Source organism: Mus pahari, chromosome 14 (genome assembly GCF_900095145.1).
Source record: "Mus pahari chromosome 14, PAHARI_EIJ_v1.1, whole genome shotgun sequence".
Lineage (NCBI taxonomy): Eukaryota > Metazoa > Chordata > Mammalia > Rodentia > Muridae > Mus > Mus pahari.
Genome location: NC_034603.1, coordinates 1,480,987 through 1,497,573, shown reverse-complemented (window position 1 = coordinate 1,497,573; position 16,587 = coordinate 1,480,987). Strand labels below are relative to the sequence as shown.

At 50.8% G+C, this 16,587-nt stretch overlaps 1 protein-coding gene across 1 annotated transcript in view; it reads right to left on the bottom strand.

The window, feature by feature from the left end:
- The window catches only part of Stk10 (serine/threonine kinase 10), an 88,283-nt gene extending 74,611 nt beyond the window's left edge, over nt 1-13,672 (bottom strand). The window contains exon 1 of the mRNA XM_021212839.2: nt 13,517-13,672. Within this exon, the coding sequence (XP_021068498.1) occupies nt 13,517-13,672 (156 nt within the window). The remainder of the gene's footprint in view (nt 1-13,516) is intronic.
- Between the last annotated feature and the right edge of the window lie 2,915 nt (nt 13,673-16,587).

Genomic DNA, 16,587 nt, shown 5'->3' with positions numbered 1-16,587 from the left:
GAGAGAGAGAGAGAGAGAGAGAGAGAGACAGAGACAGAGACAGAGAGACAGGCAGGCAGAGAGACAGAGAGACAGAGGGAGGCACAAGGTGGTTCAGATACCCCACCCTAAACACACAGCTGTTGCTGAGATCACTTAGCAGCTTGGCTAAGGCTCGGGTGTGAGGAAAGCGTCCAGCTGACCTGTCCATGACAGTCTATGTGTGGCCAACAGCTGAAGTCTGGAGCAGGCAAAGCTAAAGTTTCCACTTTCCTGTCTCTGGATGCTCAGGGCTGTACTGGGCATGTGTCAGATGAGGTCCAGGCCCCTGGAACCAGCGGGTCTCAGACCGAGTCATAGGGAATGGTGATGAGTGCCACCAATCCTAGGAGGGGTTTGGTTTAGGGAACAGGGAGAGGGCATCAGCTCAGGCCACAGAAGAACTGGTTATTGCAAGGAAAAGACCAATATCCATTCAAGAAGGGGATGAGGGGCAACAGATCTAGAGCCTAGTGTTCAACGGGAGCTGGGAATCAAAGGCTGGCAAGGGGGCGGCAGGATAAGAGAGGCTTATATTACAGCAGGCATTCTGGAGGCCAGGGACTGAGCACCGGCCTTGACCCAGTACAGGCCCAGGAGGAAAGAGATGGAAATCACCTCCTTCTGTGGAAAAGAAAAAGAAGGCCCAGAGAGAGAAAGAGACAAGTCCCAGGTCACACACTAGAAAGCAACTCTCAGGGCTTGAACTCAGGCAGGCCTAGCTCATAGCCCAGGTCTGTGCCTTAAGCCAATCATCTCCAGGGTCTCCAGGGTTCCAGCCCTCCCTGACCAGCTCTTGTTCCACTACCTACACGCACAAACACTGAGTGGCTTCCTGAAGCTGAACAGACACAGCGTGAGATCCCTGGCCAGCACTCTGGCCCCTGCCCGAGCCCTTGTTAGCGCTTCCACTATAGGCTACTGGTGCTCCAGTCACATGCAACTCAGATCTGAGCTGGCTGGGAGCTATGAAAAGGCAAACCCATGTCTGAGTACTCTCAGCCTACACCCCAATAGAGCCTGGCACAGAATGGCCAGGGAATGGGGTGGGGAGAACAGGGAAGCCTTAATGACAGACATGAGGGAGGATGAATGGACGTGGGGGGTGGGAGGACGGACGAGGGGATGGGAGGACAGATGAGAGGGTGGGAGGACAGATACAAATGAGTGGGGTGGTGCCTTGAGTGAGAATGGCCTCTATAGGCTCATTCCTTCGAATGCCTGGTCCCCAGTTGGTGGAGCTGTTTGAGAAGGATTAGACGTGTATGGCCTTGTTGGAAGGTGTGTCACAGGGGTGGGCTTGATTCCAAGTTGTCGCTCCCTCTATCCCTGCCTCATGCTTGTGGGTCAGCTGTGAGCTCTCAGCCATTGCCCCAGCACCATGCTTGCTTGCCTATTGCCATGCTCCCACCATGACGGTCACTGGCTTGAGCTCTGGAACTGTAAGCCTCGGATAAATTCTGTCTTCTGTAAGGTGCCTTGGAAAATGGCTCTCCTCATAGCAATAGGGAAGTCGCTAAGGCAGGTTGCTAGGAGGTCGGTAAAGCAGTCAGGTGGATGGGTAGGCAGAACACGAGAAGACTGGGAAGTGACAAGAGTCTGTTTCCTCCTGGCTCTCCTGTCATCCTGTTCTACTTCTGGAAGATGCCACTTGTTTGCCTGACAGGAGCCAAAGGCTCTGGCTGGGCCAGGACATACACAGCTAACAAGCCCTTCCAAGCAGAGAGAGCCACTTCCCAATCAGTAAGTGCCCCGCCCAACTCCAACCCGCTGACAAACAAGCCAGCCAAGCTTCAGAAGTGACACTTGAGGACAGCAGAGATTCTGTGGCACAGAAGCAGAGAACTGACAGACCCACAGACGTACACTCAACACTCCCAGGAGGAGAAGCCTGCTGGGCCAAACTGGCACAGCCAGGAAATGCTAAGCCTCCAAGTCCTTTTGGCTTGGGACCAAACCCCAACAGGATCAGCCTCAAAGATGCCGAGCCGTGGCCTTGGCCGAGGAGATCGGCAGCGTGTCCAACTTGGCCAGGCATGTGGGAACCTTTGCATCCCAGCTCTTCAAACACGGTGAGGAGTCCAGGCCCAAGATATCATTGGTAAAGGAAAGGAAGGTGGCCGTGGGCTCTGCATCCTGGGGGCAAGGCTCCATCTTTGTCAGGCTGTGTCTGGACTAACGAGAGAACGTTGCGGAGAGTGTGCTACACTTTATAATAAAATCCATTAATCCCTACAATTCAGGGATTATTTGGCCCACCCACCTCAGTTTCCCATCTCAGACCTCTAAGCGGTATAGACAGCAAGCATGCCACTGCTGATTTGGTTTGGTTTGATTTGGTTTTTGGTTTTTCAAGACAGGGTTTCTCTCCATGCAGCCCTGGCTGTCCTGGACATCACTCTGTAGACCAGGCAGGTCTCAAACTCACAGAGATCCACCTATCTCTGCCTCCCGAGTGCTGGGATTAAAGAGGTGTGCCACCACCTCCCAGCTGCTGCTGTCTTTTTGTTTTATTTTTTAATCCACAGTATTCTCTGTGTTATTTTTTATTTATATTCTAAAAATAACACAAGTACACACACAAAAAATCTTAAAACTAGAATAATACAAAAAAGAAAAATCAAAAGAACTCCAGACACTGCTTTCTGCGTTTTGTATGATCGCCTCTCCACATCCCTCTGCGGGTGGGTGGCACAGCTGGCTGACCCAGGCTGACGCTCTCTGATGTGTGACATGTGACTGCAGCAGACTGTGTTCTTCTCTGTCTACCTTTCTACACTGAGGGCACGAAGGCTCCTGCCCGAGGTGGTCTGCTGAGCTAACCTGAGAACAGCACTTAGTCCAGGCCCAGCTGACTAATGATGCACTCTACTTTCTCTGCATTTGAATGTCTTTACACTCTAATTAGAGGGGATAATTTTATATATTCATAGGGTTCAGTGAGACTGCTCAACACACGTGAAGTATGTGACAATCTGGCTGTCTGCATGACAGTCACTTCATCCTCTGCTCGCTGCTGAGTGCTCTAAACATTCAAACGGCCTCCGTTGAGCCACATGTGGTGGCACACACCTTTAAACCCAGCACCTAGAAGGCAGAGGTAGGTAGATCTCTGAGTTCAAAGCTGGCCAGGTGTACATAGAGAGCTCCAGGACAGTCAAGGATTAAAACATTAGACCCTGCCAAAACAAAACAAAATAAATAAACAACAAACAAACCAAACCCCTCTATGACCACTTTAAAATGTACAGCCAAGTGGGGTGCTGCCTCTACTCCCGACCCTGTGCAAGCAAATGCAGTGAGATTGTGATGCATGCATACTGTTAAACCTAGAGCTGGCGCACACACACACACACACACACACACACACACACACACGCATGTGCGCACACACATGAATGTACCTCCACTGTAGCTGCACTAAAGCATTAAAAGCTGGTTCTCCTCCTGTTCAGTGTCTCTCTACACCCATCAGGCAACCTCCCTCTCATTCTGAGGAAAGCCACTGCCCTCTTCACCTCCCCTTAACTCAGGCTCTGGTAAGAACCAAGCTGGTTTACACAAGAGAATCAGCAAGCTGTGGAGGAAGGAAGAAAAAAAAAACCAAAACCTTGCAACATGGGAAAGCAGAAGCGAAAAGGGAAGGGAAGGAGAGGACAGAAGTGGGCGGTGCCTGAGGAGTGAGGGCAGGAGGCCACTTGGGGTGTATCTCCCCATGACAGGTCTTGCCTCCCAGCCACCCCACCCACCCACCAGGGCCCAGGAGGGTGACAAGAACCTTCATCATCTTCTGCCCTCTGGAGGCCCCCAGCCACTTCCGCTGCAGCCCTGCCCATTACCACTTCCTCTGGAGGGGAGGCCACCATCAACATCCACTTGAAGAAGGCTCAGAAAGAAGGTCATGTTTCTAGACACAGAATCCACAAGGCCATGAGCAGACACCACAGGAAAGCGACCACCTCTGCCTAACACGACCTATGGCTTTCCTTCTGTTCTCTGCAGGGAAAAGGTGCAGAGCCAGGGCTAGAAAGACCTGGGATGAAGTCTCAGTCCTGCCATGAAAAGGCTGTGTGACACTAAAAAAGTCAGTGGCCATCTTTGGGCCTCTGCCATACCAAGTATAGTAGAGGGGGGATATTGACTATCTCTTGCCTTTCTGAAGAAGAGAAGAGAAAAATGGTGGACAGTAATAACATAGTAATAGTGAATCCTCCTGTGGAGGCCTGCAAGGCTCGAAACACAAGAGTGGTCAAGAACTATTCCTTGAGCTAACACTTGAGCTCTCAGTGTCCCGGATGCTGGTGACTAACCACAGGCTGTCACATCCTTCAAGGACCCTGTCTAGTTACATCATTACTGCAGCCTTTGTGGTGAATGAACCCAGGATGAGCAGAGCTAGGTACTCCTTCCAGCCTCAAACCCTGGCAAGGGTCCCACTCCCACTCCCACCCCAAACCCTCCCTCCCCTCACTCTCCCTCAGCACACATCTCCTTTGTACACTGGTGGCCCCTGCACGAGGCATGTGCCAATTCTAGGCTCTGACCTAGGCCTCAACCACAATCAGGTGGGAATTCCTCCACCGAGACAGGGCGCTCTAGTCTCCATACAGTGGCCGGTTGGACCCACCTTTCGTAGGCTCCCATGGGTGGGGCACAGGAGGCCTGGCTGCATCCTCAGATAAATCATTGCCCCTTTCTGGTCATGGCCTTGTCCCCTTTCTCCCATCCACAGAGGGGACCTTTCTGACATTATATATGCTCATTTGGAGGCTGATGACAGAAAGGACATTATTTAAAGTCAAAACTGCCACATTTAACTTCCTACTTTGTCACTCAGGGTCCTCTTGACCGAGTCACCACTATGATCTGAATGCCTATGCTCCCTCAAAATTCTATATATGGAAATCCTAAGTCCAAGATGATAGCATTAGCCGGGCAGTGGTGGCACATGCCTTTAATCCCAGCACTTGGGGGGCAGAAACAGGTGGATTTCTGAGTTCGGGGCCAGCCTGGTCTACAGAGTGAGTTCCAGGACAGTCAGGGCTACACAGAAAAACCCTGTCTCGAAAAACAAAAAAACAAAACAAAACAACAACCACCAAACCAAACCAAACCAAACCAAACCAAACCAAACCAAAAGTCTGGGCCTTTGATCCGGTGATTAGGTTAAAGGTCAGGCCTTTGTAAAATGAGCACACGGTGAGAAGGCTTGCCAAACACCAAATCTATAAGAGCCTTCATCCTGGTCTTACCAGACTCCAGCACTGTGGTCATAACTGTCTGCATTCTATACAGCTACAGTAGATGGCTATGCAGACCAAGGAACTAGTGGGCATAACCTTGCCCTGACAGCACCCCAGCATGCTCACCTAAAATGCTCAAAACCCACTGGCCTCTGGGAAGAGCAGAGGAACACAGTGGGCCAGAGATGCAGGGCTATAGGGCCAGGCTGGCTCTACGGTGCTCAACAGTGTACAGCTGAGCACGAGAAATCACATGGGTCTGTATAGATGCAAGCTTGCATGTAGAGACTTCAGAAGAAAACTGAACGCTTGTACTGATGTTTGTCAGACGCTAAAATGACCACTGCACTACCCAGTCACTCTTTCTAATACCCCTGTGCAGCTCTTTCAGTCTGTGGGACATTTCAGGGACAGTAGCCAGGCTTCCCTGCTCCTACAGATATGACCCAGCAGGAGCACTAATGAGGATGCCTCCAGAGGAGATCCACCACTGGTCTGCTATGAGCAATTTCCTGGTTTCAAATGCTGAGGCCAAGTAGCTTCAGATTTAGCCTGGGGGAGGCCACACAAACCCAACCTCAGGGCGACAAGCTCAAAAGCTGGCTGTAGTCAACCTGGGTCTACCTGCCACCCACCAGCCCAGATTCATTCCCTCTGCCTTCTGATTCCCATCTGGCTGCCCGGCCCACAGGCAGCTTCCCACTCGCATGGCTCTGTGGTCTCTGTTCAAGCTCTCTTGACAGGCAGCCCCCAGCAACTGGTGGATACTGCTGTCTTTCAAGCAGCTGCTCAGACACACCATGCCACGCCCCCCATACCCTCCCCATCCTCACCCCCATCCCACCCCCCACTTCCCCTCCCCCGCTGCCCTGTGGTGCAGGAGGCTAACTCTCATGACAGTTCTGAGGGTGGCTATCTTATAAGTTCCACTCATACATGAGAAAAACTGAAGCTCAGAAGCAAGCCACTCACCTCTCCCATGGCACCACTGTTAAGTGGGGCAGCCGAGATTTGAACTCTCACCTCCCTGACACTGAGGTTTAAGTCTTTTCTCATGTAGCACATGGAGGTGGCAGATGCAATGAGCCCTCCCAAACCTGAGGCTTCCACATCCAACCCTGGGTTAAACACCTTTTTTTTTTTTTAAACTGCATTTGTACTGAACAGATACAGGCTTTTCTCTGGTCTTATATTCCAGGAATACCGTGCAGACTTACACAGGACGTCAGTGTCACGGCGTTAGAAGTGTCCAGAGACGACAGAGAGTGGATGGGACACTGTGCTGATAATATCCCCACTTTATATGACAAAATTAAGATTGCTCAGGTGCCGGTGTCGGAGGGAGTCCTAGGACCAATTCCCATGGACCGCAGAGGCAACTTTACAGCCAGCTGAACTATATTACAGATACACTCATTTATTTAACTGGAGGACTCAGCCTCCCCCTCACACCCCAGAGCATGTGACAGCGTTCAGGACAGTCTTGGCAGCCACAACTTGGGCAGGGGGGCTTCTGACATCTGGAGGAAACTAGACACAAGCCAGAATGTTGAGAACATCTACAAGGCATAAGGCGGGCCCACAACTGTAAACTGAAGTTCCAGGAGAGGGGGTGGGGGAAGAAAGAGGGAGGGGCAAGCGGTGTCTGTGTTAGCAATTCTACAAGGCCAAAGGACTAAACTTCAAGATTAGGGAGAATTAAAATGTTGCAGACAAAAGACAAATTACCTTGGGTTATTTTCAGTCCCTTTGAGAATTCTACTGTCTATCCCTGTGTCTAACCTAAACATCCCTGCAACTACCAAGACCTTAAAATGATTCTTAGCTGACTGCCAGATCTTAACAACCCGAAAGCCAGGAATGTCTCAGAAAACATCTGAAGCCCACAGCAGAGTCTCCCTACTCGGTTGTGACCCACCTACCTACCCGTGGCCCCACTGACACACTGATTATAACTTATTTTGCTCTGTGACCAATAAAAAAAATCTCATGTGACTGCTTCCTCCGTGAGCATGGAACAACCTGGGTCTGTGTTCTGGGCACCAGCATTCATATTTGGTCCCGGGATTGCTTGTTCCCTCTGAGGCCAGAACAGTGTTCTGTTGACCCAGTGAAGATTGGCCCTGACACCCTTGTCAATCAACGGTGCCCAGGCTGGAAGCACAGGTGCCACAGCTGCAAGTCTTTTTGCTTTGTCCCAGATAAGTGACAGTGGCAAGCCAAGACCTCAGAAGCAGAACTCAGAGTGTCAACAATCATAAATGATCCTGGGACTGCCTGGGAGGGGGCCAGGAGCAAAGCCACACCTCTGTGTGACGCCTCCCCTGCACTGTAGACGCATCCTCAAAGGTAGAGCCTCAGCTCAGAGGAAGCCACTGGCTTAACAAGCAAATGGGGTCACAATGGAACATAGATCCTACTGTCCTTCATAGCGACTGCCCTAGGGTACCCTCAGATGGCCCTGGGGCTTTCTTCCTCATGTAGGTGACCTCAAAAGATGGGGGTTGGGTGAGCATCAGCCCTCCTGCCATCTAGCCACACCCATTCCTACCCAGGCCTACTCTGAGATTGCTGGGAAGTGCCCAGTGTGTCAGGAGCTGACCAAAGCCAGCTGCAGAAGCTGACCCTTGCCAGGTGCCCTCGGGGGACATTGGGAGCCTTTCTGATGAGTGAGGAACTGCTCACAATAGCTTGGACTTGGGTTTAAAAATACTGAGCTGAGAGGAAACTAGGTTACTGCCTAGGGGCAGATCCCTTTCCGGAATGGACGGGACCAGTAGGAGAGGAGGAGGAGGAGGAAGAGGAGGAGGATACAGGAGACCTCGGGCAGCCCCAGGGGAGACAGGCGGAAACCCAGGCTTTCCAACACTGGAGGGTGGATAGGGCTGGCCTGCTGTGATGGAGGCCCCCAGCACTGCCAGCTTGGCTTTCAAAGCCAGCAGACCTGGGGCCATCTGAAGTCTGGACACAGCTGCCAAAGTCTCCCCACTCTCTGGGGATCCACAAGGACTCTGAGGTTGACTGCTGGCAAGAGAAGGCAGCCAAAGGCCTTCCATAAATTGATCTCATTGTATTTTTAAAATCACCCTCTGGTCAGCTCTGCTACAGGGCTAACTTTGAAAGTGCTGTTTCATTGCAAAGCCCTGGCCATACCAGGGAGCTAAAGTCACTTTGACTTATGTGCAAGGCAGAAAAATGGTGGATGACAGCTAGTCAGAGCAAATCCAAGGGGTTGCAAAACCACATGAGGACACCCCAAACACATGGAGGGACAGACAACAGGCCACAAGCCCCACACTATTCTCTCCCTGTGTCCTTCCTTCAGCCCTTGTTTATCGCCATATTATGAATTTCCTACCCATACAAGGTCAGCCTGCATAGCTCTTTGCTTCTGAGGTTGTGTCTTACATTATAGAATAAAGCAACAGCTGTGTCCCTGACAGGATAAGAATTGATCAGTTCGGGGGGTGGAGAGATGGCTCAGCGGTTAAGAGCACCGACTGCTCTTCNGAAGGCCCTGAGTTCAAATCCCAGCAACCACATGGTGGCTCACAACCATCTGTAATGGGATCTGACTCCCTCTTCTGGGGTGTCTGAAGACAGCTACAGTTATATCCAATAAATAAATAAATCTTAAAAAAAAAAAAAAAAAGAATTGATCAGTTCTATCTATCTATCTATCTATCTTTATTTATTTGGTTAGTTGATTTGTTTTTTTGTTTTTGTTTTTGTTTTCCAAGACTGGGCTTCTCCATGTAGTCCTGGCTGTCCTAGAACTCACTCTATATGCCAGGCTGGCCTCATAAATCCACCTGCCCCACCTCCCAAGTGCTAAGATTAAAGATGTGCGATTGGATTTGTTAGTAGTTTAAAAAAATAAAATGGAAAAAAAAAAAAAAAAAAGCCAAGCTCAGCGACCTGTGCCTGTATCACCAGCCACACAGGGGACTAAGGACGGAAGATTGTTTAAGGCCAGGTGCTTGAGGTTCACCTGGGGAACACAGAAAGACCCTCTTCCAAACAACCAGGAACAGACACAAAAGCCGAGGCAGGAAGTTTCCCTAGTGTCCACAAGTGTTTGGATTCAGCACTGAAGAATATAAACATAGTAAGCTAGCAACTTAAGGTGAGTTTTCTTTTTCTTTTTAGTCATTTTACCTCCCCCACCACCATTTTAATTAACCCTTTAAAAGCAAAGCCATCACCTCATCCTCTGCAACTGACTGTGCTGGGACAGTGCCTCCACTGTAGAACTAAACACTTCCTCTCCCCCTGCCCCGCCTCACAGAAACGACGGCTCCTGACAAGGACTCTGAAAACACGTCACCCGTGAGCCTCATGTTGAATTCGAGTAATGAACCAGAAATGATTTTCTTTCTGAACCAACTTTGCATCACACAAGAATGGGGTGAGGATGGCTGGACTAAACCAGCCTCCTCCTCTCCAGGCTCAGACAGACAGACAAAGAAAACCTTGTCAGAAAGCAGAGGGGCGGCATGCCGGGCGGGTGCACTCCTCTACTCGCAGCACTCAGGAGGCAGAGGCAGGCGAGTATCTGAGTTTGAGATCAGCCTCCTCCACAGACTTCCAGGACAGCCAGGATTCCACAGAAAATCCAGGCCAATGAACCAGACAGTAGCTAGAGGTCATGGCCTTTGATTTGAGAGGTCTTAGTTTAAAAAGGGAAAAAAGCCTATGAAAGTCCTCCAGGAAGGGCTGTGGACTGCAGGAATGAACTTCAGTTAAAACGCCTAACACATGCGAAGGTCAAGGTGACAACACAGACACATGTCACTCAATAATGGGGGCACATCTAACAAATGCATCATCAATGATTCTGTCATTACAGAAGATATAGCGTGTGCTTACATAATCATAGACACCCTGGGCTTCACAGTGTGTTTAGGCATAGGTCACATATGTATGGTATTAACCTATTGTTTCCAGTGCCATGTTGAACAAAAACACCACATAATGAATAGCTGGGAAGATGACTCCATTGATATGAGCTTGCCTCACAAGAAAAAGCCTGAGTTCAGATCCCAAGGCCAGGCATGGCAGTACAAACCTGTAATCCCAAAGTCCAGGAGGCAGAGCCAGGAAGACCCTTGGGGCTCTCAGACCAGGTAGTTAGTTCAATCTGTGAGCTCCAGGCTCAGTGAAACCCAATGTCAACCTCTACCCTTCACACATGTGTGCGTGGGCATCTGCACACTTATGGGCACAAAAATGCCAAAAAACTTCTCAGGTGGTGGTGGCACATGCCTTTAATCCCAGCACTCGGGAGGAAAAGGTAGGCAGATCTCTCTGAGTTCAAGGCCAGCCCCCTCTACAGTGAGTTCCAGTTTGGCCAAGACTACACAGAAAATCCTGTCTCAACAAAAACAAAGCAAAACAAAACCCTTAAACACAAAATGAAAAGACTTAGTCAAGAGAGGGCAAACTAAAGACACATGAGCTCCTGCCAGCCCAGCAGGACGCTCTGTGGGAAACTTTAAAATAATGTTCAAGTGTGCCGGGTGTGGTGGCGCACGCCTTTAATCCCAGCACTCGGGAGGCAGAGGCAGGCGGATTTCTGAGTTCGAAGCCAGCCTGGTCTACAGAGTGAGTTCCAGGACAGCCAGGGTTACACAGAGAAACCCTGTCTCAAAAAACAAAAACAAACAAAAAAACAAAAACAAAAAAAAAAGTGTTCAAATGTGTTCTAAAATGACTCTAGAGAGCATCTCCTAGTAGTTACCTAACAGTGAGAGTCATCTGCTGTCCTCTTCAAGCATCCCAAGCCACCACGCGTCACATTTCTATACACACAATGCGAGCATCACCACCAACACCCGAGGAATGCACTGCATGCGAGGCACAGCCCTGCGCAACAGAGGTGTCTCTGCTCCTTTATGGTCTCAGGGGGCCAGCTGGGTTTTTTGTTTTGTTTTGTTTTTTACATGTAAGTACACTGTAGCTGTCTTCAGACACTCCAGAAGAGGGAGTCAGATCTTGTTAAGGATGGTTGTGAGCCACCATGTGGTTGCTGGGATTTGAACTCTGGATATTGGAAGGACCACTGAGCCGTCTCACCAGCCCGCAGGGGGCCATCTTTGTCTGTGCAACCCATCACCAACCCTGACAGACTGTCCAAGAGCACTAGCTGTCATGCGACTCTCGAGGTCTCCCTTTCTCTAGTCTGCCTCAGAGCCATTTCCCAGCTTTGGGAACTGGGGTCACTCTTCAAAGGTGTCTATATGCCTTGGAGAACAGGAACCAACAAAATAGTGGGTGACCGGAGAGCTCCCTTCCTTGAAACTGCCTGAGAAAAGAGTTTTATCCAGCAAGCAGAAAAGACAACAGAGACTCTTGCTCTTTAGAAAGCAAAGTTCTGCACTAAAGTTTAAATAAAAATGAACCACAGAAATCCAGAACAGGGCATTTGGGGACGAAGGGCAAACTAGAGACAGACAAGGTCCAGCAGTCTAGCAGGACGCTTTAAAGGAAACTTGTAAACAACGGAGAAGGATCTGAAGTAACAATTGAGAGCATCACATAGTAGGTACACAAGAAGGTGACTCAAAGTCCCTAACAGAGAAAAACAAAACAAAACAAAACAAAACAAAAATTATAGAGAGCCAAGGGCATGCACGAACAAATGGCTGAACATTATAGACGGTGAGTCAGGCTGGGGGCTCTCACGCTGGTCAGGGCAACTTTGCAGGAACAGGCAGCATCAGAGAGAGCCGAGTGAGAGGCTGGGGGCCATTTCCTGACACCCCCAGAATGCAGCAGAGGAGCAAGGCCTGGAGGGCCGATGAAAGCGTAGACGGGCCTGGTAGCCCTCAAATATGGACAAAGCCCTCAGCCAAAGTGTTCCATTCAGTTGGATGCCAGGTGACCTCTGCTTGACTCTCCCAAGGGGGAACTTTGCCCCAGTGGGGGTTCCTCAGCCCTCCCACAGGAAGTACAGCTCAGAGAGGAGGTCTCCAAGGGTCTGACTGGCCTCCAAACTGCCCCTGCTCCAAGCTGCTGGAGCACTGCAATGAGTGCTTAGCTTCTTTCTGTTTGCTCTGGGTTTCTATTTTTGTTACCCTGAGACAGGGTTTCTCTGTGTAGCCCTGGCTGTCCTGGCCTCACTCTGTAGATTAGGTTAGCCTCAGACTAGGATCTGCCTGCCTCTGCTGGAATTGAAGGTGTGCACCACCACACCCAGCTGAGAGTCTTAGTTTCTAACAAGCTTCCCAACGATGCTATAGAATCTCTCCTAGGGAACACACTTCTGGAGCGAGAAGCAGACCAACTCTAGCATATCAACTTCATGTCAAAGTGAGCAAGGCCCAACTTGGGAAGCTGGAAAAGCCCTTTCTGGGGTCCAACATCCTGAAAGGGTCAGTGAGGCCTCCAACTACAGAAGCCCCAAGGACAATGACATATGGCTTAGGAGGACAGCTAAGGCAGCTGAACTATGGGAGACTCCCAATAAATGTAGGGGATGCTACGCTGTAGTGGCCAAACCTACAGTCCAAGCTATTCCAGAGACTGAGGCAAGCAGATCTGGGAGACCAGCCTGAGCAACAAGGCTACATAACGGGTGGTTGGGGGAGCGGGGTGGGGGTGTGTGTGAGGAGGAGGAAAGACCTTTTCTTGGAGGAAATGAGAAAGGGTGGAGTCAAGACGAGTTAGGTATTTTCAACAACAACCCAGGCACTCAGAATTGGCTCAGAGGACCAAACCCCAGGAGCTGTCCGTCTGCACACGTGTCTGTATGGAATCATCTATGCCCCACCCACTCCTCCTCAGCCTGTCTTCCTCCAGGGGAGAGGTAACTGCAGTCAGGGAGCCTCTGGTGACTCAGGCGACTAGAAGCCAAATCTGTGCCCTGCAGCTGCAGTCACAGGACCCTGTCCTCGCTTTCCGCTGAGCCTTCTAATCCCAAGCCTGTCCTCACTCACTCCAGGGCCCCTCTGACCTCCCCGAGTACGGATCGTAGGCTCATCTTCAGGAGTGTCCTCAACTCCCAACCCTTCCAGGCACAGCCCAGAGCCTGAACATTTCCACAACATCGGTATAGTCCGTCTTTAAAAGACGTGTCCCTATCACCGTGATCCTGGGGATGCCTCGGGTAGCCCCCTGGGATGCCTCGATCCTACAAACGTCCCTTTGTGCCCTGTACGGGGCACACAGGAAGTGCTCAGAAACAACTGTGCGGGGTTGGTGGTGGTGGTCAGGGGCTCGCAGGACCTGGCAAGTTCAGCAATTGGGACCCTCACCTTGTAGACTTTGCCGAAGGCGCCATCTCCCAGCTCGCCCACGATCTCCCATACGTCGTTGGGGTCCAGGTCCCGGCGGACGTGCTCATATTCACGGGACTTTCTCTTCTCGAAGGTGGATAACCGCAAGATGCGGCGGAAATTGGCGAAAGCCATGCTGGATGAGGAGCCTGACGACAGGACCCGCGGCTTCGGAGAGCCGCCCTCCCCGCAGCGCAGCACCGGCCGAGTGAGCCAGCGGCCGCAGGGACCTGCCGGAACCGCGGCCCGCCCGGCCCGCCTCGCCCCGCCCCCTCCTGGACCCGCCCGCAGGACGCCCGGCACCCGCGCGCGCGCCTGCCCCCGCCGGCTCCACCTGCTCTGTGGCGCCCCGAGACCCCTCAATTGGCTGCGGGAGCTCGCGGCTCCGCCCGCGCCGCGGGGCACTCTGGAGACTGTAGTCCGCTGGGTGGCCTGCCCCTGGGCCCGCTGCGCCTCCCGGAACCCCAAACCTCCGGGGTTCAGCTGGTGTCTCGCTACCGCCGTCGGTGCCGAGTTGATGCATCAGCGCACAGAACTCGCCGACAGAGGCTTGGCTCGCCAGCTTCCCGCGCGAGATGCCCGCACCCTCGCCCCGGGGCTCACCCCAGTCCTCGGTGCTCTTTGCCTCAAAGTTCACGCGGTCCCAGGTGGCTTTCGCCACACTTCCTAGGCAGGTCTCGTGCTGCCTCTGAGCCCGGCAGAAAGCAGAGCCCCGCGGCTATGCGCCCCCCAATCCGAACTTTCCCCCGCCTCCGCCAGCCACAAACGGCCGGGACTCTGGACAAGAAACGAGAGTTCCTTTAGGATCTTTAGGCTTCATGGTAGGTTAGCAAATATATTCCTTATTAAGTAAAACTTTCTAGTTATTTTGCGAATTAAAAAGCCCCATTAGCGAAAAAAGCGAAGTCATCTCTGGGATGGTCCTCCTATATCCTGGTCCTCATCCCTCTCTACCTTGGCTGCGGGCGTCCTGCATATTGCACAGCGTCTTTCCTTGGTATCAGAACACGGGTTCTAGTGATTGTGCTGGGGGCTGGGCAGCTGCAGAGTCTATGACGGAGACCCTCCCATCCTGAACAAGAAGATCTCACACTCGGGCACCCTTAACTCGAGAAAGCGTTTAAATTGTTGGTCCCCTTCCTCCGGACTCTTCGAAAATATCCCTTCAGCCTCGCGCAAGCGCCAAATGCTGTTCCCCATTCGGAAAGCCGGCTGGAGAGTGAATACAAGGCGCGGAGAGGGGTGTGTGTGTGTGTGTGTGTGTGTGTGTGTGTGTGTGTGTGTGTGTGTGTGTGTGTGTGTGGTAAAGACGCCCGGAATAAGGGTTGCTCCAGTTCCAATTGTTCCCACCACAGAATGAGTGCGGGGAAATTTTATAATTAAAAGAAGGAAATGTCATGCAAAACTGTTCTCGTTGAGTCAACCTATGGACCAGCCAGTGTACATCTGTCACTCGTTTGAGCGGGACCTGCTTAAGTCTGTGCAGCTATACCGGGTGGACAGAGGGTCAGAATGCGCTAACCATTTCCAGGAGCTCCAAAAGAAAACAAAGTAAGGATAAAAATGGAAAGGTCCGTTAAAAATGTCATGCTACATGAAAGAAGCCAGACCCAAAGATCGCACGAGGTATGATTGCATTTTTATGACCGGTCCAGAAAAGGTAGCACTGTGGAGACACTGGGACTGACTGGAAAGAGCGATGAGGAATCTCACTCGGGTGATGAAAATGCTGGGTCTCGGCAGGGGATGGGGTGTGGGGGCGTAAGGGGGCAGTTCCACAACTCCGGAAACTTGCCCCAAATCACGAGTGACTTTTGTTTTGTGAGGTGTTTGGGGAGGGCGTGTAACTTATGTAGCTGGAGTTAAAAGGAGTCAACAGAACCAAAGCTGCTTTGAAACTTTTGTTGAATCAGGGTTTCTTTCTTCAGCTGTCTCTGGCTACAGAGCCTCACACTGACCTAGTGAATGAAGGGCTGTGCCCTCCCCCCACCCTACTTTCTGGAACAACTTAAAATAGAAATTAGTAAGGTCGATAAATAGTGCTTTTGATGTGTTTATCTCAATGAATGAGTCTGAGTTTGCAGATTTATTACAGCCTTTCAGTGTCTTTGAGATGCTGACCATTTTGTGTGTGTGTGTGTTGTTGGATTTGGCTGGAGTGGAAGGGGGGTTGTTTTGTTTGAGACAGGGTCGCTCTATGTCGTCCTGGCTGTCCTTTACTTGAGGCTGGCCTCACAGAACTCCTCCTGCCTCTGCCTCCCTAATGCTGGGAATTAAAGGTCAAATTGAGGCCCTACAGCATCTTCCTACCATTCTGTTCTTTCCTTGGCTATTAAAAAACAATAGATTTCCTGCTTTTTGAGTCTAGGAATCTCATTGTTTATTTATTTATTTGTGTGTGTGTGTGTGTGTGTTCCAGTGCTTGGGTTCACATGCTGAGGTCAGAGGACCACTTGCATTAGATGGTTCACTCCTCCCACCGTGCGGGTCCTCAGGATTAGCTCAGGCCTCCAGGCTCTGCTGAGCCACCTCACCTTTTAAACATGTTATCTTTTTGTGTTTAGATACTGGAAATGTTTTCTGCCAACCTTTCATGCGTTACTTTCCCCATGGTGTCTTCTGTGGAACATGTAAGTATGTGTACTATTGATGTGATCCGGGCTGCTTTTATCTTTAAATGAGTGTGGCGTTTCCCTGCTACTGAGGGTTGAACTCAGGTTCTTGTACATGCTCTGTGAAGGAACTACACCCCCAAGGTGAGCCAAATTTTTTAACTTAAAATTTTTTTTTTCAATTTATCTGGATGGTAGTGGTGCTCACCTTTAATCCCAGTGGGTGGATCTCCCAAGTTCGAGGCCAGCCTGGTCTAGAGTTAATTCCCAGACAGCTAGGGCTACACAGAGAAACTGTGAATAATTAAAAAGAAAAGAAAAAAAGAAAAAGAAAATCAATTTAAAGTGCTGGAGTGATGTCTCCTCAATGGTTGCTCTTTCAGAGGAAGATTCAATTCCCAGCACCCAGGTGGCAGTGCACAATCATCTGTCACTCCA